Source organism: Miniopterus schreibersii, assembly GCF_964146895.1.
Source record: "Miniopterus schreibersii genome assembly, chromosome: 16".
Taxonomy (NCBI): domain Eukaryota; kingdom Metazoa; phylum Chordata; class Mammalia; order Chiroptera; family Miniopteridae; genus Miniopterus; species Miniopterus schreibersii.
Genome location: NC_138116.1, coordinates 44,350,251 through 44,376,863, shown reverse-complemented (window position 1 = coordinate 44,376,863; position 26,613 = coordinate 44,350,251). Strand labels below are relative to the sequence as shown.

General features: G+C 50.0%; 1 protein-coding gene across 1 annotated transcript; it reads left to right on the top strand.

The window, feature by feature from the left end:
* The first annotated feature begins 2,128 nt into the window (after positions 1–2,128).
* ALKBH5 (alkB homolog 5, RNA demethylase) lies at positions 2,129–24,910 on the top strand. Its single transcript, XM_081161167.1, has 4 exons — positions 2,129–3,712; positions 10,402–10,482; positions 20,594–20,749; positions 21,654–24,910. The coding sequence occupies exons 1-4, from the start codon at positions 2,943–2,945 to the stop codon at positions 21,829–21,831; spliced, it is 1,185 nt and encodes a 394-aa protein (XP_081017293.1). The 5' UTR covers positions 2,129–2,942; the 3' UTR covers positions 21,832–24,910.
* The last annotated feature ends 1,703 nt before the right edge of the window (positions 24,911–26,613 follow it).

Sequence of the window (26,613 nt, the reverse complement as noted above, 5' to 3'; positions counted from 1 at the left end):
TTCCTTCAGAAGTAGCCCCAAGATCGAGAACCCAGTGCACATAGCTGATCTGAGGTGAGGGAAGTGGGGAAAGAGCCACAAAGAGCTACCCCAGCTGCCGTGTCTGTCCAGGTGAGAGTTCAGAGAGAGGCTTTTTGGGTTTCAGAATATGAGCAGGCCAAATGATTGAGGCCACTTGGACCTGGATCCTCCAGGCTGAGCCATCCCAGCTGATGCACATGGAACCGAGAGGAGCCTCCTGGCTGAAGCCTGACCAGACTGCAGATTTGTGAGCTGGATAAGTGACTGAGGTCTCGGTTCTGGAGTACTTTGTTACAGAACATTGGGTAAGCAAAACACTGGGGCTTCTGAGGCATAAGGCTCATGTTTTAACAGCTGTTCTGGTGACTCTGGTGGCATCAGAGAGTTGAGCCCTCTTGAGAGGAGGTAACAATCCCCGTGAGGCAGACTAGAGTCAGGGGTGGCAGGAGAGTCAGACACTGCTGTGTTCCCCAGATACCCCAGGGCTACCACACTGGGCCCCCCTACCTGGCCCAAGACCAAAAAAGATAGAAACTCCAGACAGGTATGGGGAGATCCAGAGCAGAGGGGACCAAGCCCCTGGGTTTACAGCCTACCATGGGGTGAGAACAATACAGGAGAAATGTCTGGGTGGCATGAGAGCCTGAGACAATCTACTGGTGAAGGTTTGAGATTCCGTATGGGTATAGCAGGATGCACCACATCTGTGTGCTGAAAAGTAACCCACAGGACCTTATGGCTGCCCCTGTGTGGGAGAGGGGCTGGACTTGGCCAGGTTCCAGTGTCTCACCACCCTGCCCAGGACCCACAAGGCTCTTCAGGTTTTGGCTGGGTAGTTAAAGGCCCAGGCTGTGGACCCAGAAAAGCCTGTGTTCAAGTTCCATATCGGCTTGGGGACAGTGCCCAGGGGTCCAGAATTCCCCATTCCACGGACCTTGTCACTACAGGACAATCTCCACCTCCCAACAGGGACTGGTAGGACCCTCAGGTCAGAAACTGAAGCCCAGACTCAAGGTCAGCAATCTCCTCTGCTTAACACACATTTCACCTCATCCTCGCCACTATATGAGGTGGGCACTGATATTATTCCCATTTTACAGACCGGAAGACTGAGGTTCAGAAAGAAAGTCACTTGCCCAGCATCGTACAGCCTGTCAGGATGTCAAAATTCAAATCCAGAGTCCGGTGCTTATGCCCCGAAGAGCTGCGGGAGGGAGAGAAGGTGGGGGCGCTGCTCGGAAGCAAAGTGGCCCGAGTTGAGGTGGAAGGCAGACGCAGAGGCCTGATCACGAACCCTGAGACGCATTTCATTTCAGTGAGAATCTGGGCAGGTTGTTCGGAAGAAGTTAACTGAGCCTCAACAAATCAAAGATGAGTGGAAAGGAATCGGTATTCCAGGTGAAAGAAACAGCTTGGTAAAAGCCAGGAGGTGTGTCAGGGTACGTCTGCATACCTGGCCGTGTCGGGGCGGCTGGGGCTGTGTTCACGGAACGGGGACGAAAGGGTCTTCAACAAAGGCCTTGAACGCCAAGCAGAGATGAACTCTACCCTGGGAGGCCGAGCAGAGCCCTCCGGGCCCGCCCCAGCCCGCCCGAATCGCCGCGCCCGGCCTCAGCGCTTCGAAACTCCAGCACTGTCCTCGCAACTACTGCCCTGGCCTGAGCCCGCGGGTCCCGAGCTCGCTTCGGGCGCTCCCGGGAGACCTGCCCCCACGCCCACCTCCCGCCCCAAGGAAAGCTAAGCCAAACCCGGAGCGTCCCGCGGCTGCGCGCGCACGCACCCGAACGTGACTCGTGGAACGTCCACGCCACGCGGGGCCGGGGGGGCCGTGAGGAGCCCCATCAGGGCGTCCAGGGTCTGCGAACATCGTCGCCTCGATTGATACCTCGGACTCGATGCTCTCGACGGCAGTTTCGGAGGTTCCCTTAAGCGTCTGAGGGCTTTCTTCCGGTAGGGAACCCCATTCAGGCACTTACTTAGCCACCCATTCACCCTTCAGGGGTCCTCGTAACCCTCCCCACCGCTAATCAGGTGACGGATGCAGTAGCCAAGGCGACCGTCTGATTGACGGGCATGATTACCAACCAACTTCCGGAAGCTCCCGTCTGGGTCCGCCCGGCGCGTGGCCGGTGGCCCATGAAAGAAGTGAAAGCGCCAAAAGGGACGGTAACCGGACAGCCTAGGTGGTTGGCGGTTCCGCGGTGACTGCGCGCTGGGGGCTGAGGCGTTTTCGGACAGTTGGACAATGCCGTGACGCAGCATAGCGATAGAGTTGGCACTGTGAGCGCACCCCGGTGGAGGGAGCCCTTCGGTCGCGGAGGTGGCGCGGCGAGGAAGGAGGTTGCTCTTCGAGGGTGCTCCTTTAGGGTCCTTCTAGTGTGGGGGAGGGGTGGCGGACCACGGGTGGTCCCTGTCTGCGCTTGCGCCTGCACCTCTGCTGACCCGGCCCTCAAGCACGCGCATGTCCGCTACGCGTGGAGCCGCGGTGGCCAGCAGCACTGCGCGTGCGCATTGAAGAGCCTGCTGAGGAGCGGCGCAGGCGGACGTCGGGCGAGCGGCGCGTGACGTCGTGAGGAGCGCTTTAAAGTGCGGGCTGGGCCGGGCGTCTGAGGGTCTAGCCGGGAGACGAGCCGGTCCTCCGCAGCGGCCCTCCGCGGCATGAGACGCTGCTGGCGCCCCTGCCCCGCTGGACGTGGAGAAGGTGGAGGAGGAGGAAGCCCCGTAGCCGCCACCGTTGCATGACTCGCCGCCCCTGAGGCTCGACCTCGCGTCTGGCCCCTCGACTCCCCCCGCCAGGTCCTCGTATGGGGGCCTGGCGCTGAGGACCCCCTTCCCTCCGGGGGCCCCGGGGCACGTCCCCCGAGAGCCATGCCCGGCCGCCCTCTCCGCCCCGAAGGACCCTAGAGCAGCGTCGCGGGGCCATGGCGGCCGCCAGCGGTTACACGGACCTGCGTGAAAAGCTCAAGTCCATGACGTCCCGGGACAACTATAAGGCGGGCAGCCGGGAGGCAGCGGCGGCTGCGGCCGCCGCCGTGGCCGCAGCCGCCGCCGCCGCCGCCGCCGCCGAGCCTTACCCGGTGTCCGGGGCCAAACGCAAGTACCAGGAGGACTCGGACCCCGAACGCAGCGACTATGAGGAGCAGCAGCTGCAGAAGGAGGAGGAGGCGCGCAAGGTGAAGAGCGGCATCCGTCAGATGCGGCTCTTCAGCCAGGACGAGTGCGCCAAGATCGAGGCCCGCATCGACGAGGTGGTGTCCCGCGCCGAGAAGGGCCTGTACAACGAGCACACGGTGGACCGGGCTCCACTGCGCAACAAGTACTTCTTCGGCGAGGGCTACACGTATGGCGCCCAGCTGCAGAAGCGCGGGCCCGGCCAGGAGCGCCTATACCCGCCGGGCGACGTGGACGAGATCCCCGAGTGGGTTCACCAGCTGGTCATCCAGAAGCTGGTGGAGCACCGCGTCATCCCCGAGGGCTTCGTCAACAGTGCCGTCATCAACGACTACCAGCCCGGTGGCTGCATAGTGTCCCACGTGGACCCCATCCACATCTTCGAGCGCCCAATCGTGTCTGTGTCCTTCTTTAGCGACTCTGCGCTCTGCTTTGGCTGCAAGTTCCAGTTCAAGCCTATCCGGGTGTCGGAACCCGTGCTTTCGCTGCCTGTGCGCAGGGGGAGCGTGACTGTGCTCAGGTAACGCACCTGGGAGGAGGGGGCGGCGGGCCGCGCTGCTTTAACTGCCTACCCTGACCCAGGAGGCAGCAGCCAGTAGGAGCCCGCACTTGACAGTTCTGACCCATTCTTCTGTTTTGGGTGGGTGGTGAGTAGAGGAAAGGGGTCTGCGTTTTAAACATGTAGTAAGAAAGTAGGGATGGATCAGGGAACCATCTAGAATTCTGTATCCGGAGGGTAGGTTTGGCCTGATCATGGACCTGAGAATCCATAGGCATCTTTCCAGAAGGCTAAGGGTTTTGGAATCTCTCTTCCTTTGTGATTTTAGCAAGTTTTTTATTCTGGGCCTCCGTTTTCAACTTTGTTTTTTAAAAAATGAGTTGAACTTACCGTTTCAAAATCTTTCCAACTTTGCCATTGGTGGTTTCCTTAACAGAGAAAGTGTTCATGGATTTCTTAACAGAAAATACAGAGGAAGGCCCCTGAGCATATTTAATTGATACACATTCTCTATTCCCAAGAGGGGGAGTGACTTCCCTGGAATTGAACGGATTTGTGGTTAGGCAGGAATAGAGTGGAGCCTAAAACATGGCTCTTCCCTTCATGGAATTCACAGCCCAGTGGAGACTGCAGACAGTTACCGCCAGGAACGTAACTGCAGGAATACATTGAGAGGGGAGAAGGGACATCTTCACCCATCCTGGAGTGTTGGAAGTTTTGGGGAGGAAGTTAGCTGGAACTTGAACGGTGACTAGGAGTTAGCTAAGCAAAGAACACTCTGGCAGCAGTAGCAGGTAATGGCCATAGGTAAGGGGCATGGGGAGATGCTGACTTGAGTGAGGCAGATGAAGTTTATTAGCCCTCACATTCCACCTGGTAGAGATTCTGGTGAGGCATGCCTTGGTAAAACTCTAGATTACAGCTTCTCAACAGCAGTACTGTTCACATTTTGGGTTGGCTAATTGTTTGTTGTGCTGGGGCTGTGCTGTGCACTGAGAACGTTTAGCAGCATCCCTGACCTCTATCCACTAGATGCCAGTATCACCTATGACAATAAAAAATGTCTGCAGATACTGCCAAATGTCCCTTAAGGGGGCAAGATCATCCTCACTTGAGAGCCATTGCTCAAGTTCTGAACATCCCCACTAATTTAAATCTTATAGCACCTGCTCACTTAGCAATCTCAGCTTACTTGGGGTGCAGGTGGGTGAGCACCTGCCTCATAGTAGTGGTTCTCTTCAAATCCTGCTTGGTTCTTTCCCAAGCTGGTAAAAAGATGATGCTTTCTTTCACTTCCTAGTATGTATCCCATCCCAGAGTGAGGAGTTGTAAGGCTGCCATTGGAAGGAACAGCTGATGAAGAGAGGTTCACTCTAGATGGGGAAGGGTGGTAGTAATTTTCATCTGACTCAGACTTCAGTTGGTGGTGGCAGTGGTGTGTGTACCTATCCAAGACAACATGGCACAAATACACTTTTATATTTAATAGTTGTCAACATGGATTATTAGTGCGTGACACACATTAACTCAGCAGTGTCCAACCGTGGGCACAGGCCCTTCTAGAAGAGTTTCAAACTTCTTCCCAAACCCAGTTTTTGTCTTTTTTCCTAACCTTCCCATGTTGGGCTTGGGTGGACCCCTTCTTAATGCTGTTCTCTAGGGAACTAAATATATTTTACTTTCTCTTCATACCACATTCCTTCTCCTGTTCCTTGTAGGGTGAGTGGGCAAATTAAAACAGATTTCGGTTGGATTAATTAGAATGATTACCTCAAGGCTGCCTGCATGCCGCTACTTTTTTTAAAAGATTGATTTTAGGGAGAGGGATAGAGAGGTACAAACATTGATTAGCTGCTTCCTGCACGCTCCCTACTGGGGATCTAGCTGGCATGTGCTCTGACAGGGAATTGAACCCGTCACCCCTTGGTTCGTGGTTTGATGCTCAACCACTTAGCCACATCGGCCAGGCCTTGCTGCTACCTTTAATCATTGCTGCATGGTTAGTGATGGTGGTGGCCATGTGCCCGGAGACCCAGGCCATAGCCACCTGTCTGGAAATGACTGTATCACCCAGTGATGGGATACAAAGAGGTGAGCTCAGCCTGTGACTTCCAGTTCACAGTTGATATGGGGTGGAATGGGCACCCCTGTCAGTTCTGGGCTAAGGGCTGATCTTGTTCAGCTGATTGAAATCAAAATTTAGCTTTCTGGCTTAAAATAGTTGGGAAAGTAGGGCAGCTAGGTCTGGGACACATCTCTTGTGTGGAATCTTTTGATTCCATGGGAGGGGAAAGAACCTCAGGATGAAGCCAGGGCTGTGCATTCTCAGGAGGCGCTGTGGAAGGGGGGGGGGGTGTCTGACCTTGGTTCTGCTAGGCCTGACAAGAAGGCAGAGGGCAGTGAAGAAAAGGAAGCTAGTAGGCGAGCCGTGGTCTTAATCATGAAGTTCAGAGCAAGCAGAAAATAAATAGGCCATAAAAATTTCAGGGCTGGATGGGCATTTTTGGCTGGGCAGTTGGTGTGCAGCTGTTGCTAAGGTATTGCTGAGGCTAGCGAAGCCCCAAGGACAGATTGAATCTTGTCACCAGGAAACATGGGCTTTTCTTCCTAGCCCTCATTACCTACTTCCCTACCTCAAATCAAAAAATAAAAACCAGTGTAGCACACTGAAACCAAGAGTTTGATTAGAGTTCCAGTGTTATCACCTTAGCTGTTTGACCTTGAGCAAGTTACTTAACCTCTTTGGGCTTTAGTTTACCTCTACCAAATGGGGCTATTAATACCATAGGGTTGTTATCTAAGATTGAATCTCTCACACTACTGAATGCTTGAAGTTTAGGTAAAGTGTCTCTGGAGATGAGTTGCCTTCTCTGTTTAGTTACTCTCTGTCTATACCTTGGTGTGTACAGAACTGTGACTCGGAGAAGGTTGACCTTCTTTATAGGAAGCCCCAGGACTTCCTGTAAAATTAGGCAATGTGGTGTCTTGAGGTTTGGGTCTTGAGCTCACAATCCCACCCCTGTGCCCAGGTGGTTGGCCTACAGCCTCCCAAAAGCCTAAGCTTCTCAGCCATGCAAAGATCACTGGACACTGCCCAGAGCAGGTAGCACCAGCCAGAGGGAGGCTGTCACAAGGCCAGTATCTTGGCCAGTCCCTCCATCTCTAGTTTTATCCTGCTCCAGGCAGGGCACAGAGTGGAAAGGGAATGGTGGCCATCTTGGAAGTGTGCCTTAACTGCTTGGTCTCCAAGACTGTCCCTTAGAGGAGAAATGTACAGTCCCTTATCATTGAGCTTTTCAGATTTCTCATTTATAACGTGCACCTAATTCTCTGAGGAATGACTTGCGGTTTTGTAGATGTAGAAGCAGGCTTCAAAGCAGTAGAACAGTGTAGCTCAATACATTTCATTGTGTCCCCGGTATGCAGAGATCAGTAAGAACTTTGCAAAGCTTTGCCATGTAGGGAAGACATTTTCCACAAGGCTAAATGTAGTAGTAGAGAGGCATGGGTAGGCATTGTGGGAGAACCCAGCCCTGGGGATTTGAGGAATCACTCTAAGGCTCAGAGCTAGTGGATGACAGAGCCAGGTTCTGTGAGGTTTTCTTTGTGTTTTTTTTTTTTAGTTAACCCTCACCCGAGGATATTTTTTCCATTGATTTTTAGAGAGAGTGGAGGGAGGGGTCCGGGGAAAGAGGGAAACATTGATGTGAGAGAGACACATCGATTGGTTTCCTCCTGCACATGCCCGATTGGGCCAGGGATCAAACCTGCAACCCAGGTACCTGCTCTTGACTAGGAATCGAATCCATGACCCTTCAGTGTGTGAGCCAATGGTCTAACCACTGCGAACACCAGCCAGGGCAGGTTCTGTGAGTCTTGATGCTTGCAGCATACTAGTCACTGCTGCTTGAGGGGGCTTAGCCCAGGCAGATTGACCAGCATGAGGTATTTCTTTCCTCTGTGAAAACAAAAGAACATTAGGCACTGGAACTTTCCTTTATGCCAAGTGTAAGGCTGGACCCAAGGCATATTAAGTTTCAAGTTGGCAGACTGGGACTTGCAAACAGGTTCTCTTGTAGCAAGTAGGTTTCTCAGTAGTAAATAACTGTTTTTGGTCTCTGCTGGACATTTTCTGCTGAAGATTTGCCACAGGAGTGACACTTGGTCAGGACCTTGAGCCTCCCACTCCCGGAGGAATCTGATACTCTGAGGAGGGGTCAGTACGCTGTGTCATAGCTGCCAGGAAGTTATAGAAGACCAGTGCTAATGAGCTTTTCAGGTGGGGTCAGTGCCACGTCATTTCTGTAGGCCTCTGCAGTCCTACCTCCTCACTAGTTCTGAGGCTTGGGCTCTGTGGCTTGTTTTACATTCTAGAGCCCTTTGGGGTGTGGGAACAGTTAAGATTTGACAAACATGGATTTTCTCCAGAACTTTATTAAGGGAAGTGATTTCTTGTTGGAGATGGGAAGTCAGGGCCCTTGGTAGTAGCTATAGTCAAGTCAAACAGATTGATAACACTTGTTAAGTGTAGGGAAGGTTGCCTGTAGCCAGTACTGCCAATTTATGCCTTAGAAATATGCCTTGGAGAACCTTTAGGGAATTGGATTTAGCTCTTTGAGGAAGTCCTGTATTTATATGGGACTATCTTGCAACTCAGATCTGTACTCCCTCAGTGTGGAGTGACAAGAACATAGGAGGAGACCTAAAGCTCCTAGCCCTGGGAATAGGGCCCAGGAGTCCTCTGCTGCTGGCAGATCCCTGCATGGGGAGCCTGGATCACGTCTTGGCAGGACCTGAACCCAAGGCTCTAGCTTGTCCCAAGGTGGTCTGGTTTGAGTCAGATGTTTGTAAATGGAAGTGGGGTGCCAGGCACCCTGCATTATCTAACTTAATTCTCACAACAGCCCTGTAGGTAGGCCTCCCACTGCTCCTTCCCAAGGATGCCAACCATGTAGTCATATAATTCTGCCTGGAAGGGAGGAGGCACAGTTCCCCTTTTGAAATTTTATAATCATTAGTGGGCACAAAAGAATACCTAAGTTATAAAGCATAACAAAGTGAACAACTGAAGCCTACTGTTACTCATATTACAGATGAAGAAATAGGTTTAGGCCCAGCAAGTGACTTAACTAAGGTCACAAAGCTGGCAGGTGGCAAAGCTCAGGTTCAAACCCAAGTCTCTCCAACTCCTCAATCCCTATGTGGCATTTCACACTGTGGGCCTACAAATGTTAACAGGCATTCTTTAGGAGGTTTATGGTCAGTGCTCAGTTAAAGTCAGCAGATTGCTTTGCTATAGTAATTCCCAGATCCTTTAACATACTAGTGCTTTTTAGACTCTTCAGTATTTTCCAGATTGATTTGACTGTGGGTGTTTGTCCATAGTCTCCTATGTGACTGATGTTCACAGAGAAAACTGGAAAACTCTGCTCTGGTAGCAGCTCTGAGGGGAAATCCTAAAGTAACGGTTATTTTCTCTACCCCCACTGTGATCTCAAATCAGATTTCCAAATCAGAGGTGCTTCCCTCTCAGACTGTTTTATTTGCTCTTATATCTTGCTCCATTTCAAGGAGTCCTTCCCTGGCATACAGTATTTCTGACAGGCATGTGTCTTTATAGCTGCCCTTGAGAAGGGAGCTGATTAGAAGCCACGTAGGGGAAGATTTATGGTCCGAGGGTGGTCAAGGGAGTCCTAAGCAGGAGGAGAAGGCTGAGAAAGGCACTCATCTCCCTCTAGGCCTGTGGCTGAGTATGTTTCTGGCTGTATAAAGCTGCCTTAGCTAAGTGGAGGAACTTGGAGTGGGGTTCCTCTTGGGTGCCATGCTCCCAATGAGGGCATGTGATGGGGCTCAGGAAGCTGAGTTTGCTTTCAGAGTATCAAATAGGAAGGCTGTTAGCTGTGAAGAGGACAATCATCTATATTCATTGGTCTGTGAGCAGTTTTAAAAATCGTGTCTTTTTTTTTTTTTTAATATATCTTGATTGATTTCTGAGAGAGGAGAGAGGGAGAGAGAGAAACATCAGTGATGAGAGAGAGTCATTGATTGGCTGCCTCCTGCATGCCCCCTGCTGGGGATCGAGCCTGATACCCTGGGCATGTGCCCTGACTGGGAATCAGACCTGGATCTCTTGGATCCTAGGTCAACACTCAACCACTGAGCCACACCGGCTGGGCAGAAATTATGTGTCTTGATGAAAATAGGTATTTGAGTGTCCTGTGTCTTCAAGATTTTGGAGTCCCCCAAATGGAGGTTTTTGAAAGCTTCTTTTCAAGTAGACAGGTTCTCTTTTTGAACAGTGCTGTCAGTACCTTGGCTTCCTCTGCAAGCTGAAGGGTGGGAGAAAGGGAGGGAAGGAAGAGGAGGAGGAGATACTTGTCACCAAGGTCTGGTCTGAGTCACTCCAGCTGTCTCCAGAGACTAAAGGGTATATCCTCTCGGGGGCCCTTTAAAAGATGGGCTCCTAGCCTGTACAGGGAGATTCTTGCTTTGGCTTCTGCCTTTAAGGCCTTCCTTTGCCTCATCCCAGGTTTTCCTTTTGTGGTTTCAGGACAGAAGTGTTATTTACCTTCCATGTAGATCCTTGAACCTCTCAAATAATGGGGCAGATGGTTGCAATAAGATCCAAGCCATATTTTTTCTCCTTATCTCCCCAGCAACTTTGGTTTCTGTCTGTTCTCCCTGTTCACATGCTCTGTGTTTATTTTCAGTGGATATGCTGCTGATGAAATCACTCACTGCATACGGCCTCAGGACATCAAGGAGCGAAGAGCGGTCATCATCCTCAGGAAGTAAGTGCCCTGGTGTCTGGCACCTGCAGGCCTGCCTGTCTGAAGATATAGGTTGGGGTTGCCTTAGAACTTGACTCCTTTGTATCAATAGCATGGCAGCATAAAGCCTGAGAGAAAAGAAAGGCTGTAAGGTCTGTGGGTTTTTTATTTTGTTTTTATTGATTGATTGATTTTGAGAAAGAGAGAGAGAGAGAGACATCAGCTTGTTCCACTTATTTATGCATTCATTGGTTGATTATTGTATGTGACCTGATCTGGGATGTTTGGACAATGCTCCAACCAACTGATCTACCAGAGCAGGTCTGTTTTTTTATTTTAATTCTGTGAGGATACAGTTGTTTCTTTTCTTCATCTGAAAATTAAGTTGTGTGGCTGTTTACCTGGGAGCTTAGGACTGAGCAAAAGCCCATGCTCTCAGTTTATGCGAACAATTTTAAGACAAGATTTGGGAAACACTTTTCCAGAACCCCCCTTCTTTTCCCCACTTCCTTGGTTCTGATTTGTCACGTGTTTCTGTTGATTATTTTTTAGAGTGTGCCTTAGCAGCCTGCTTTAAAATGCCTGGATTTTCACTTTGGGGAGGAACAGGGAGTGAGGAAAGGTAACGAAGGTGGAGAGGTTAGGCTGCAGTGTTCAGCAGGTGCAGAGCTTATGCCTGGCTGTTCCACCTCTCTGGCCAGGGACTCAGTGATGTACTGACCAACACTGCCAAAAACAGCCTTTCTTTCTGCTCATGGGGTGAATGGACTGAGCCAAGCAGACACTGGGTCAAGATAAGCCTGTCTTTAGAATGGAGTCCTCAGATAAGACGTCAGTGAGCAGAGCAGTACTAGTGCTTAGACCCAGGCTAGAGCAGGATATCCTCTAGCTTGCCGTCTTTTTTATTTTTATTTTTTTTATTTAAATAAACTTTATTTTTTACAACAGTTTTAGATTTACAGAAAATTGTGAAAATAGTACTAAGAGGTCCCATGTACCCTGCATCTCATGCCCCTATTGTTAACATCTATATCAGTATGGTATTTTTATTACAATAGAAAAATCACTATTGATTCGTGATTCTTAGCCAAAGTCCATACTTTATTCAGATTTCCTTAGTTTTTTCCTAATGTACTTTTGTTCTAGGATTCTGCATTACATTTAGTTGTCGTGTCACCTTAGTCTCCTTGGTTGTGACTGTTTCTCAGACTTGCCTTACTTGTGATAACATTGACTGCTCAGGTATTTTGTGTAATGTCTCTTAATTGGAATTTGTCTCATTTTTCTCATGGTTAGGCTGGGGTTATAGGTTTCAGGGAAGAAGACCACAGTATAAAGCACCCTTCTCCTCAGTGTCGTGTCCAGGGCCCAGGACTTACCATGGTTGATGTTGACCTTGAAAGCCAGGCGCCTGGCCAAGGTTGTGTTCATCAGATTTCTGCTCTTTAAATTATTTTCCCCTGTCCATACTGTCCCCTTAGGAGGGAAGTTGCTATGTGCAGCCCACACTTAAAGAGTGGGGAGTTAGCTCCTCCTCTTTAAGGGAGAGTAGCACACAAGATATTTGGAATTCTCAACAGGAATCGTTTCTTCTCCCCTGCTTGTTTATTTTCTTTTTTTTAAATATATTTTATTGATTTCAGAGAGGAAGGGAGAGGGAGGGAGAGATAGAAACATCAATATTGAGTGAGTCATTGATCGGCTGCCTCCTGCACACCCTCAGCTGGGGATCGAGCCTGAAGCCTGGGCACGTGCCCTGACCAGGAATCGAACCATAACCTCCTGCAGGGTTCATAGGGTCAATGCTCAACCACTGGGCCATACCATCTGGGCTTGTTTATTTCTTTATTCAATCATTTACTTATATCGGTATGGACTCATGGGTATTTATTTTATGCTCAACTTGTTCTAGGTTTTGCTTTTAAGTGTGTACTTTTTTCTGACTTGCCTTTTTTTTTTTTAACTTCAGTCGATAGGTTTGGTATCTTGGCCCTTTGGGCCTAGAACTCCAGAATAACGTGGTGGTGAAGTCTCTTTGGTGTGTCTGCCACTTTATCAAGTCAAAACTTTAACTCTGTTTTATCGTATGTAGAATGGAGATGATTTAGACCTGTGGTGCCAGCAGAACATGAAGCATATTTGGGAGCTCCAGACACGTGGCAGCTGGCAGCTGGCAGCCTCTCTCCTCTAGCCAAAGAATGTTCCCAGAATTCATTAGAATGGTTTTTATCTGCGTTTCCACTTTCTTTTCTTGTGGTTCCCAGCATAGGCCAAACCCCAGAACCTGAAAGTGATGGAGTCCATAGTATAGCTGCTTTCAGGCTTCTCTCCAGTCATTTTTTCTCAGTCTGTACTTGGCACTTCCAACTGAAGCCAGGGACAGGTGGTCTCCCCAGGCCAGGAACTAGAGAGGAACTCCCAGAGCAATATGGCACCAGAGAAACAACTTTTCAGGTGTTCCCTCCAATCTTCTCAAAATAGCTTATCTCAGAAATCTTCACTGGAGGTGCAAATGGAGGTGGCCATAGCTAGAGAGTCAGCTGTTTTTTGTCTCCCATACCTGGCTGCCCGGGCTGGCTGAGTCGGATACTCCTCCGTGGAGCTAGGTGTCTATACTTAACAGTTCCTCCAAGAAGCTCTTTAGCCCGCTGGGCCCCTGGCAGTGGTCTGACCTCAGAGAATGGCTATTATAGGTGACCGAGGCTCTTTGACCTTCTGACTTGTGTGGTCCCCAAGAGCCAGCTAGGGACTAGGCTAGAGGGCAGACACATAGCTTTTGGTATGAAAAGGCTGGAGAGGAGTGGGAGAATGCTCCCCAGCTTCCCCAGGCAGCTGAGGCACAGTCATCTCTGTTGTTTGGAGAATAAAATCCAAGCTTCTTGTTGGGCTTTGCCTATCCATCCAGCATAATCTCTTCTACTCCTCACTTATGTGAAAGTGCCTGCATTCCTAATATGGTCCTTGGACTTGTGTCCTGGGCTCTTGCAACACTGTGGCCTCTGTTGAGAATACTTTCCCGTCTAACATGTTCAGCTTCTGACCTACCCCTCACCCCCCAAATGACCCACATTCACACACTGAGAGTTGGTTAACCTAGCCATCCTTCAAGGTTCCGATGTTAGCTGTTTTGACATGCAAGGAGCATTGTATACACACCTGTAGCCCTCTCATTATACCCCTTCTCTGTTTAAACTGTCACAGCCTGTGCTTTTGCATTGTGAATTTCCAAATCTGCATCCTGTAGGGGCAGGGAGATCCCTATCCATCTGGGGCTCAGCATGAGGCCTGGCCCAGAGGAGGACAGTTCAGGCTGAGGAGCAGCAGCCCCAGAGTAGCTGTAGGGGCTAGTCTTGGGAAAGGACAAGTTGGTGACAATATGAAAAGGGGAGCATGCTGGCCCAGTCACTTCCCAGATATCAGGGATATAGCCTTGGTGGGCACCTGGGTGTGGTCTGGTAAAGTCATGTTCAGATGAGTAGAATTTGGGCATTGAGCCTGGCCCTACTCATAGGCAGAGGGGTAGAGCCAGTTTGTCTTCTCTTAAGTTCAGAAAAGGGCTACAGGGGTTACTGAGGGAGGGCCTAGGGGCTCTGTCACTGGCTCAGGTCAGTCAGCTGGGATGGTCTTTCTAAGGGCCTCATGGGGGGAAGTGAGTGGGTGGCTGCCAAGTGCTTTCTGGTTCAACAAAGTGCAGCTCCTTTGAATATGGGTGATGCTAAGTCATCGTGCATGTGGTGCATCATTTCTCATTGGGAGGCTGGGAGTGACCTGAGAGCTTCTGTGGGAGTGGAATCCTTGGGCTACATCTTATCACTGTAATCTGTTTATAATCTGTAAATGGCTGAGTGAGGCCTAGAACCTGGCTCTCCTGGTACTGGGTCTTGTGGGCCCTTTGTGGATGGCACAGTGGCACACCCCAAGCTCTGCTCCTGTCCCAGTGTGTCACTGGGGTGGATGCTATGATTTTAAGAAACAAATTCACATACAGAAGGGCTTTCTTGCCTCTGCTGTGCAAGTAGAGAGCTGATTGATGAGAGTGTTTTAAGTGACATGGGGGCTACTCTATGGAGAGTGGGGTGAGGCAGTAGCTGCAGGCTGGTCAGCTCAGCATCCCCTTACTTCCCTAAATGTCAGTTTCCCAGCCCACCCAGGGCAAGCTACCCAACATGCATCTTTGTCAGTCATTGGTACCCTAGGCAGGGAAGCTGAACCTAACCTTTTTGAAGGTATGGTTAATTTTTAAATTACTGGTTAGAGAATGAATGGGGCTCACCAACTTCTGGGGTGTGGTGGTGGTGGTCCATTTTTTTCCATAATTCCCTGGTGTGTAACCTTCTGAAGGACCTTGAAAGCTGCCCCATGCCAAGCACTCACCTACTAGGTGCTAGGCACTGAGTGCTGCCTGCATATTAATTCTCAGAGAGTGAACTCTGGAAAAGGGCTCAGGTAGGAGTGAGCTGCCTCAAGTGATCTAGCTATTTTGGAGTGATCTTTGAGCTGGAATTCCTGACATGGAAACATTAAGCATCTACCGTGCACAAGGCACCCAAGGCAGACATGCAAGAAACTTAAGTCTCTTGTTGCTTGGTATGTGATAGGTGGGCATTCTGCATGCCAGTGCAACACAAGCAAAATGAGCACTATTCTAGAATCACAGAGCATGTCCCCTGGGGACTGGGGGAGGGGACAGGGGAGGGTGTTGGTGTATTACATCCAGCTCTGGCCTGGTGGCTCCATTGGTGGAGCATTGTCCTAAATACAAAGAGGTTGTGGATTTGATTCCCGGTCAGGGCACATACCTAGGTTGTGGGTTTGATCCCCGGTTGGGGCACGTACAGGAGACAACTGATCGATGTTTCTCTCACGTAGATGTTTCTCCCCCCACCCCTTTCTCTTACTCTAAAAAAAAAATATCAATATCCTTGGGTGAGGATTTTTTTAAAAAGTTACATCCAGCTTGGTGGGTCTGGGGAGGGTTTTTAAGAAAGGCTTCATCTTGCGCTTTCCCTCTCAGGAGCACGCACACACTTTTTTCCCTCTCGGGTTCAGGGGTGCATCTAAACTTTAAGGTCCCACAAGACTTCTCGTGCAACCAGGGGAGCAATGGGTGGCAGCAGCTCATCCCAGGTTAGCCCTTGAACCTGTCTCCAAGGCCCCTTTTCTTTGACTTTCCAGTGAGCCAAAGCAGCCCGTCTAGGCTCTCCTGTTGCTGCTTCTATCCTAAACCCTTCTTCATTTCACTGTCCCTAGCTTTAATAAACATACTCTCAAAATTAAAAAAAAAAAAGCTGGATAGATCTGGCTCCTGTGCTAGATACTGCTTGCTAGGCAGAAATGTTAAGCTCAAGGACAGGAGGTATAGAGGACCTCTGTAGTTGAGGGGTGATATGGGGGAAGGAGGCCTTGAATCAACACTTGATCATCAAGAGAGAGCTGCTGGGCCCTCAGGGACTTCTAGTTGGTGGCTCGGGCACCCAATCCCTTGGTCTTCAGGAAGCCCCCAGGGCAGCGCTGGGTCTCCATACAAGACTTTATTCCTGCACTGTTCGCCTCTACAGTTAACTGCATAAAGTGGCTCAGGGTGGTGTAAATGCACTTCTTGGTCAAAGGGTGCTCAGCTCAGAGAGGTTGAAGCTGGAAAAAGCACTGGGAGAGTCATTTGCCAAGTGTTAACCAAGGCTAGTATGAGCTAGGCTCTGTGCTAGTGCAAGGAATGTGGTCTCTTCTTATTCCCTTGTCCTTTGGGAAAAGGCAGGCATTTAGCACCTCACAAGGGACTGGCCTAGGAATGCTTTCCAGAGATGTGCCACCTGAAGGTGGTCAACGATGTGTGGGCTTTCAGGCAAGCACAGAGGAGGCTTAGGGGCAAAGATGGTTTAGGCAGAAGAGATGCTCTTTACAGAGGCTTGAAGTGTGGGGACTCTGAGGTAGTCTATTCTGGAACACAGAGTAGAGATGTGTTGGAGCAATTGATATAATCTAAGGTAGTCAGAAAAGACTTTGTGCTGTGCCAGAGAAATCTGGAGGGTGCTGGGGAGCCATCGAAGCATGTGAGCAGTGGAGTGAGGGATTTGCATGGGAGAAATTGTCTGTAGGAGGCTGAGCTATGATTTATTTGGTTATTCAGGCCAAGGTGTCCCAGAGGTCAGAGGAAGACCCTCCCTTCAAGCTTTAGTGTGAGGCTGTGTGTGTGGATGAGCTGAGGTGAGCATGGAAGGTACACTTGGGGATGAGTAGACAGCTTTTGGTTTCCCTGATCCTGACCAGATCTGAGACATCCCCACCAATACCTCTGCCATTGCTTCTGTATTCATGATTCTTGTTTCCTGTGGCAAGGGTTAGCTCACCTTTCTTGCCTGGTTCAGAGAGAGTGTGTCCACATGCATACACCCTATCTATTTGGCAGCCTGACCAGCCTGTTGTGTTCACAACCTGTGCAAGGAATAAGGAGACATTGAGAGCACCACGGGATGTGACTGGCTTAGGTTCCTCCCTGACTCTGCCCCTTCCCTGCTGAATACAAGTCGGTTACCTGAGCCTTATATTCTCATCCATAAATTGGAGCAGTTGTGGTGCTGGGTGTGGTTCAACTCCGGAATGCTATGTGTGCATATCCTAGCCTCTTCCTTACTATACCTCCCCTCTGATCTTGCTGGGTCAGGGTAGGGGCTGAGGAAGGCTGTGCCCAGTCGACGCACAGTTGGAGCAGAGGCACATGGAGCGGTTAGGAAAGGGACACCAGGAGGCACCTGGAGAGGGTGGATACTGTTATAGGAGAGACAGTGGTGCAGATCTGGGCTTTGTGGAGTTTGATACTCAGGGGTGCTGGAGCTTAGGCCTAGGGGCCCAGGTCCCTCAGACAACAGAGTATTCAGATACTCCCACTACACTGCTTCCTGCCTTCCTTGGGAAAGCCAGGCTTTTTAGCATAAGGTGAGGGTGGAGCCAGAAGTTGGGGGAGTGGTTGGCATCAGGGCCTGAGTGCAGACTGGTTCACCATCTCTCAGAAATGGTGGTCTCTTTGCACATCTCTTTTCTGCTGAAGTGAGCCCACCTGGGCTTCAGAGGCCATCATTGGGTTGTAGCTGTGCGACTTAGGTGACTGATTTGGTCTCCAATTTAGCATTGCTTCCCACCCTCACCCCCCAACAGTGGGTATAATCCTCCCCACAGCTTCTCTGGAGGATTCCTTGAGTGATAAAGGAACTTGAGGGGAGCACCTGGGACAGAGTCAGTTCTCTCCCATCTCCTGAGGTCACATGGTAATGTGTTACATTAATGCTGTCATCCTCCCTTTTTTCTGGCTTCCCCTGTACCAAGGCCCAGTCCCTGCTTTGTCGTGGGAGTTGTCCTGACATCCTGGGTGACTTTTCTGGGTGTGGTAGTCTGCCTGGACCTCACCTCTTGTGCCTGGTGCCTTGCTGTGACCCATAGGTGCTTACTCAGATTTATAATGCAGGTCTTCATTCCTTTTGCCACCTGAGGAGGCCCAGACCTTACTGCTAGAACTGGACATCCTTACTCCAAATCTGTGGCTTTATACACTGAACCCTGAGGAGCCTGGCCTGCTCCCTGGGAGTTGGCTGCCTTTTAAGAGGGGTGTGCTCTGAAGTTAAACTGCTGGTGGGCTCTGGGTTTGGGGTCTGGCTCTAGCCTGGCTCCCTGTGGCTTTGTGGCTTTTTGGAAGTGGGGGAGGATAGGAACTTCTCCACTTTTTCTGAGATTTACTTGTAACAGCCCCAGGGGATGTGTCAGGAGCCCTTTGGAGCCCCAGAGCTTATACTGCCCCCAAAGTGGGTACAGGAGTCTGTACTTCAAGTAGGGCCACCTCTGATCATCCTTCCTCTGAGGGCTGCCCCTTGATAACAGTGGAGCTGTCATGTGCAGAGAACAATACCCTTCCCTCATTTAGGCAGCTGGAGAGCAGCAGAGCCAGTCCACGTCCCTGCCCTGTGTGTCCTGTCTCAGCAGGCTGTACTTTTCTCCCCAGCTTCTCCCACAGTCCTAGAACTATAGTGAGGGGCCACCACCACTGTGCTTTGGCTGCCCAGGCAGGCCATTCAAGTAGTAAGCAGCTTAAGAAGGGTGGGGCCAAACCAGGGCTTGGCCTGTGCCATTGGTGCCTGCGTGGCAGGATGTGTTTGTGTTTTCCAGCCCCTGAGGTGTGCAGTTTGGGCTTTCCTCTTGGTGGCTCTGCTGTTCTCTTGCCACCTGTCACTAACCCAAGGAAACAACTCCAGGGTGCTAGGCCCTGCCTACTACCATGCTTTCTGCATGCAGAGACTTTTTTGCCTTGGGTGTGTGGTCCTTGGCACCTGTGGGATCTTAGTGTAGGACTTAGCTTTGTGGTGCTAAAAGGGGATGTTCCTCCATGAGGCTTCAGACCCTTGCAGCCCTGGAAGTCAAGCTTAATGGCTAATGTCTCATTAAGTCTGACCTCTGCTACCTGGATCTATCAGCACAGGAATACAAGGTCTGGCCTGGTAAAGAAGAGGGCTTCAGGGCTAAGGTGATTCTAATTCCCACCTTCATGCCTGGATGTTGGCCAGCACTACTTTTTCCTGGTGCTCCTCTAAAGAATCCTAGCCTTCAGGGAGGTCACTTGTCTTCAGTTTCTAGACCCTCAGAACTAAAAGAGGCCTTAGAGCCAGTCACATTTCTTCCTCCTTTGCTCAGATGGGGAAACTGAGGCCCAGAGAGGGATGATTAGGGTTGGATCTTCTCTTGCTAGTAGGTCTTGCTTCCCTGAGCCTGGAGTACCCATAGTAGAGACTGAGACTGGAGGAGCTGTGCTCCTCTGGCCTTTGCCTCTGTAAGGCCAAAGCAAAGGGGCAGGGACCAGTTGCGTAGCCATCCTGCCCCCTAGTTTGAGCCTGAGAGCATCAGAACGTCAGAACGTGTATTCCCAGCTAGAAGGCTCCCCCTGCTGGTCTCAGGAGAAGACCCCCATCTAGGTTCAGATCCCTGTGACTCCTGCCTGTCTGGCTTGGAGTCTCACCTAGGCTTAAACTTTTGTTTCAAGACTTCTAGGACACGTGACTTACTACTTTTCTGACCCAGTTTTCCCCATCTGTTTACAGCAGGCCAGCCAGTAGGGGTAGGGGAACTGCGAGGACTGGGTGCAGTTGTTCTCAAGAACACCAGGCAGCCTAGCCTAGGGCAAGGCAACCTCTGATCCCAGCCCCCCTTTCCTCAGCATTTCTGTGAGGATGTCCTTTGAGTCTTGCCCTGATCACAGCATCTTTTTCCTCAAAATCAAATTATTTTTTTGTGCCCAGTAGCCTATGGGAAGGGTGCCTTTAGGGTCTTCTGCCAGCTGTGCACCCATTACTCCCCATCCCAGGCCTTTCTCCTTACCCTCCTCTACCATGCAAGGAGCCTTGGGCTTCTTTGAGGTTTCCCTAGTCTGGCTTCAGATCACTGCCCTGGATACGTCCCTGCCAGCTTCTCCAGCCCCTCTTCCTTGACCGTACTTGCATGTTCTTCCTTTACTAGCAATGCATTCCTTAAAGTTCACACCTGGTGCTAGGTGGGGACTTTGCCTTCAAAAGCCTTTGGCCTGGTCAGTATCCTGGAATAAACAGAAGCTGCCAGGTCGCTGTGGTGGAATGAGAGCCAAGTATGTGAATGTGGAGTTGGGCCTGGGCTCTCCTGGCTCTGCCACAGCCTCAGTGTCCCTGTGTGGGAGTGTGGGGAAAACTTACTCTCTTCCCCTCCAGCCCTTTCATGGGCCTGGGCCAGGAGAGTTTTCCTGTCTTGGTATTTCAGGCAAGGATAAAGTTATCCGTTGGAGTATGTTGGTGCCCTCAGCCCTCTCAGGTAGAAATGTCCCAAAGAACTGGGCCTGGGGCTGCCTCATCCAACTGAAAGAGTGCCCTGGGATCTTTCCCCTGGGGCAGCAGATTCCTGTCATGGAAGCCTCCATATAGAAGTATTCTTGTTCCCTGCTCGTAAGCCTGAACTTAAGTGTCTTTGGAAGTCAGCCAGACCAATCCCTAGTTGAACCACAAGAGACTGAGGCACAGAGCAGAGCTTCTGGCTTCTCCATTCAGCCTGCCTGGAGAATTGGTCTGATAGGATCCATACTCCCACCAAAGGCCCACTGGTGATCCCATGCCTATTTCTTTTGCAGGACTAGATTAGACGCACCCCGGTTGGAGACAAAGTCCCTGAGCAGCTCCGTGTTACCACCCAGCTATGCTTCAGATCGCCTGTCGGGAAACAACAGGGACCCTGCTCTGAAACCCAAGCGGTCCCACCGCAAGGCAGACCCTGATGCTGCTCACAGGTACTCAGCTTAGGACCCTCAACAAGACTAGCAAAGCAGCCCCATGGTCTAGCTTCAAGATGAGATGGGTAGGGAAGCCTGGGATAGGTGGTGAGGAGCCTGGCAATTGCCCATCTTGCTTAACTTTATGTCTAGTTCCCCTGGGTTGGTGGCATTCACACTTAACCCTTGACTGATTGCCTATATCCTCAGAGAGAAGGGGTTGGACCGATACTCTGACAAGTGGGAATGCTTTGTGGCGTGCCCTTGATTTCTCTTTTTCAGTCCACCTAGAAAAGTACTCTTGTGGGTTATGCTTAAATGTTAGGAGGGAAGCTTGGGACTCAGAAGATAGTGGACCAGGGACCCATTTCACAAGGATTGGGGAAGGTTCCCGAGGAAGTACTATTTAAGCTAAGAGCAGGAGGATGAGGAAGACCTCTGGGAAGGGCAATTTAGGCAGGAGGTACCATATGGGCTGAAACACTGAGGCAGGAAGAGCTTGGTGGTTTTAGGGGTTGGTGAGCAGAGAGAGGAGGTGGGCAGAGATAAAAATTGGGAGTAGATGGGGGGATTGAGAAGTAGAGGGAGGTGTCAGGACTGTGCAGGGTGTTAGGCTGTGATAGGGAAGGCCTCTTTCTATTTGGCAGCCTTGGCAATGTCCTGGGGCACCAGACTCAAAGCCAAGCAGACCCCACAGGGTACTTGGGAAATGTCTCAAAGACTAGGAGAGGCCACTAGCACTTAGTAGGCAGGGACAACAATGCTATTGCTTCTGCCAATACACCCCTCTCGGAGAACAGAGAACAGTGGTGAGACATCCTGCAAATGAGGGTCAGAGCCAGGTGCAGAGGTGGGAGGCCCCGCCCCTCCGCCAGCCTCTTGGGTAACCCCTCCCGCCTCCTCCCACCTTGGCCCCTTGCAGGCCTAGGATCCTGGAGATGGACAAAGAAGAGAACCGGCGCTCAGTGCTGCTGCCCACACACCGGCGGAGGGGGAGCTTCAGCTCTGAGAACTACTGGCGCAAGTCCTACGAGTCTGGGGAGGACTGCTCAGAGGCCACAGGCAGCCCCACCCGAAAGGTGAAGATGCGGAGGCACTGAGGCCCATGGCATCCTCTCGGGAACTCTGGTTAATCCTCATGTAGCCACCCCACTTTTGTTTCCTTTTGAGGGGTATTGTTTCTGTTTGTTTGTTCTGACCCTTTTAGTTTTCCTTGGTTTGTTGCCTGTTAAGGCTGAAGAACAGAATTAGTTCTTGGTTTTCCTCCTGGATGGAAAGGCTGACAAGCTCACACTGGAGTGGCCAGTAGAGGCATGGGAGGCAACCACTGTCAAAGGGGGCTATGTCAGGCTGGTTTTATTTAAAAGCAACAAAATGTTTTGGTTAAGAAAATTCTTGTTTTGCTTTAATGTAAATTTTCTCAGTGTTGTAAATGAAGTTCAGTGTCCCGTCCCGTCTGTCACCCCCCTTACCCCACCCCCATGTTTAAGCTGGGTTGAGATTTCCTGGGTCTTGCTGGCTCCACAGAGGTCCTGCTATCCTTTCACCTGTCACTTGCTCTCCAGGCTCTGGAAACTTGTGCAAACTCTTCCTCTCGCTGCAGTCATTCAGGGTGACTGAGCAGGGGCTTAACCAGTGCCTGCCCCGGCACCCTAGAGCTATTGGCCATGCCCACTGGCCTGCTTTGCCCACAGGTCCCTGGCTGGCTGGCGGCAGAGAACTGCAGCGGTCCTGACCTCTTGCCAAGAGCACGCCTCTTTGCTGGGTTGCTCCTTTCAGGCATATGAGTGTGATTGTATGGAACAGTTAGACTGGCCAATGTTGGGGCAGTTTTAGGAATTATTTCTAGCTAGAGGGACTGGTGTCCTTCCAAGTCTAGCATTTGGGGTATGGAAAATTGTTGTGGTATGTAGTAGGGTTTTTGTTTTGAGTTTTTTCCCCCTTTGGTCTTGTCTTTTTCCTTTCCCTTTCCTTCTACATTGGCCAGTTTGGGCCTTCTCCCCATAGAAAGGTGCCTGCTCCCCTGTCCGCCTACAGCACGCATCCAAGGCCAGAGCTCAGGCCTGCAAACTGGGTTGGTGTCTCTTCCACCTCTGGGGCATGGGAGCTGGGGATGGGCTTTTAAAAAATAGTGATAAAAGAAAAAAGGTAGTCTTTGGCAGTTTCCACCTCCTCAGATGCTTGAGGGCTACAAGGTTTTACTGGTCTAGATTCATTAGAAATGTCTCCTTGCTAGCCAGGGCCAAGACCAGGCCTGCTGAGAGAAGAGGCCCTCCCAGTCCCCAGGTTGCCACCACAAGGAGGGGGACCTTGTTTTATAGAGTCCTAGGCCTGGGGCTGCAGAAATCTGGGGCAGCCACCATCAAGAAGCCCCCTCTTAGGGGCCAGAACTCCTTTAACAGCGTGGATTCCTCAAGTTGGGACTGCATAACTAAGGCAGTTGCCTTTTTTTTTTTTTTTTTTACAGCTTTTTTCTTCCCCAAAATGATTTGTAGTTGTGTGTGCAGCACTTTGCCCTGATACGTGTGCTTTACAATAAAAACCAAATCTAATATATTTTGAAACAGTTGTCTGATGCTGTCATAAAAGAGGGCTTGCTTTTGGTGCTTCCTTAATCCCTTTATTTTCTCTTTAAACTCTGAATGGGGTTGGTGGTGGGCAGAGTTTATTGCACACCAGGGTTCCAGAGGAGACGACCAGTCGCGGACATAGGGCTGAGAGCTGAAGGTGGACTTGCCTTCTGCTTTTTCTCCCACTCCCAGGAGGATGGATTCCATAAGCCATGTGTCCAGGTGCCCAGGGTGCTATGGGCCCACAGGATCCAGGATCATACCCTGCTGAGTTCTGGAAGCCCCTTTTCCTAGGGATGATCAGAGAGGCCTGGTGCTAGTGAAAGAGGGACAGCATGAGCAAAGGCAGAGGGGAGAACCTGGTCTTTGTAGAAGATATGCGAGTGGTTTTGCTCATTAAATTCTTGAGTTCTTATATTTTGGCCAATCCCACACTGTGGGCCCAATAGTGAACAAACTATCCTGGTCCTTGCTTTCAAAATGCATACAATAGAGTGGTGTCTTATGGACACAGGCATGAGGCAGACATTTTGGGACAGAGTGGGAATGGGGCCCAGAGGGTTTTAGTACCTCCAGATCTCAGACCTAGCTCCCAGGTTCTGGTCAAGGGCTTTGGCCTAGAGATTCCCTCATTTGCTTCCAGTGCCCAGAGCCAGTCTGCTTGGCCAAATTCTTGCTGTGGAAACCTGGCAAGCCACTTACCTGCCCATTTAACAGGAGAATCTAGATGGAACAAGTGTCCAGCCAGGGCTCAGTCCTGCAAATTTGTAACAGATCTGGCCAGTTGGGCCTGCAGGGGTCAGCCACTGGGCTGCAGACTGGGCGCTGGGTGCCCCAGGGAGGAGACATTGGAGCTGAGAGGGAAAGTGACTTGCCAAAGATCATCCAGGCTGTACATGGTAAAGGTGGGCACCCCCCACTCTTTGCCTGGGCCCCTGACTGGGAGTATGGGATGGGGGCTTACATGGAAAGCTGAGGAACTGAGAGGGCCACTCTTCTGTAGCTGTGACAAAGCCAGGCCCTGGTTTTTCCTAGTCCTTGGGTGAAAGAGGTCCTCTGCCCTGCAGGATTGAGGGACAGAAGCTAGAGAAAGGGGGTCCAGCCCTAGCAGGTCCTGCTGTGTCCTTGGCTTCGGTCTTTGCACCTGTACGGTGGCTTCTTGGCACCCCATCTCTTGGACTGTGATAATCCTTTGAGCAGTCCCCAAGCCTGCAGAGGCCTTAAGGAAATGGGAGATCCCATATCTGACTCCCTGAATCTGACTGTTCCAGCCACCTCCTGGGACACCAGCTGTTTGGGACACAGTCTCTGTCCCCAGCCCAGTCTTGCACACAGTAGGTGCTCTAACAACATCTGGCACCAGTACTGCCCACCTGGGGAGCCCATCCCATTCCTCCAACCCTATTGTGTGGTGGGGAAAACTGAGGTCCAAAGTCGTTTGTTAATTAAAAAAATATTTGAGTGTGTATGTGTGCCAAGCTCTGTGCTGGGTGCTGAGGATACAAGACAGACCTGGTATATGTCATATACACACGTTATTATAAATTGTACTGATATAAAAGATGTACAGCACATAAAGTACAAATAAAATATACAATACTCTTTATTATAAATTCTGTATAGCCAGTTGTTTCTCACAGAATGTTGTTGATTTCCCCCCGCCCCAAATTCTTGTATTCCTAGCCTACCTGTGGTCCTAATTTAACCACGATATGGCAACTCGAGTTGCATCCCATCTGCTTGTATTAGTTTCCTATGGCCTCTAACAAATTACCACAAACAACAGAAATTTATTTTCTCATAGTTCTGGTGGTCAGAAATCCAAAATCACTACTATTGAGGTGAAATCACAGTGTTGGCAGAGCCATGCTTCTCTTGGAGGCTCTAGTCCTTACCTCTGAACAGCTCCTGGTGGCTACTGACATTCCTGGACTTGTGGCCACATGGCCTTCTGTGTTTATCAAACCTCCCTTTGCCTCCCTCTCCTTAAGACACTTGCGTGACTGGATTTAGGGCCCAGCTGGATAATAAAAAATGTAAAGATCTTTAATCATACCTGCAAGGTAAAAAAAACCTAAAATGTAAAAAAAAAAATTATAAGTTCCAGAGATTAGGAATAATCTCTGATATCTTTTGGGGCCACTGGTAAGCCTACTACACTGCTCTTTTACCAGCAGATTTTTTTTTTTTTGATCTTCACCCGACGACATGCTTTTATTGATTTTATTGAGGGAGAGAGAAACGTCAGTGTGAGAGTGAAACATTAATTGGTTGCCTCCAGCACATGCCCTGACTAGAGATCAAACCTGCAACCTAGGTATGTGCCCTGACTGGGAATCGAACCTGCGACCTTTAGGTATACGAGACGATGCTCCAACCAACTGAGCCACACCGGCCAGGGCAGCAGTTAATTTGTTGTCATTAAATCTGCTATACAATGTACTGATTTCTCATTGTTGAACAAACTGTAAATTGGATTGAAATTTCTCAGCCTCAGCACTACTTTTAAATTTAATCTACATCGTTAATATTTTCTCAATCTTTTAAAAAATTTTTATTGATTTTAGAGAGGGGGGAGAGAGAGAAACACTGATGTGAGAAACATCAATCCACTGCCTCCCGCACACCCCACCTAGGTATTCAACCCACAACTTGGGTATGTTCCCTGATCAGAAATCAAACTTGCCACCTTTTGGTGTACAGGATGAGCCTCCAACTGTTTCTTAAGTCTAGACTTGTGTTCTCCAATATGGCAGCCATTGGACAATTTAGCTGTTAAACACTTCAGGTGTGGCTAGTTTGAACTGAGATGTGCTTTAAGTGTCAAATAAATACCAGGATTTGAAGAGTTAGTATGAAAAAAATGTAACACACGTCATTAATTACTTTATATATAGATTACTTGTTGAAGTAATATCTTGGTCATATTGGGTTAAATAAAATATGCTATTTAAATTAACTTCTCCTGTTCCTGTTTTAAATCTGGCTACCCAAGAATAAAAATTACATGTGTGGCTTGCATTATATCCCTATTGGATGACACTGGTCTAGAAAATCAACAATAAATCAAGCCTGACTTGTGTTATTTGCCAGTTTCCATGGTGTAAATGCTCCCATCATGGCTGATTTCAGGCTACTAAGGCAGTGTAACTGAACATGGAGTGGTGAAGAGAGATGCAAAAGCACACCTTTTATATAGTGTTTCCACCGCACAGATACAATAGATGTAAAGAGCACAGACAAGCCCAGGCGGGTGCCTCAGTTGGTTGGAGCATCGTCCCGTACACCAGAAGGCTGCGGGTTTGATTCCCA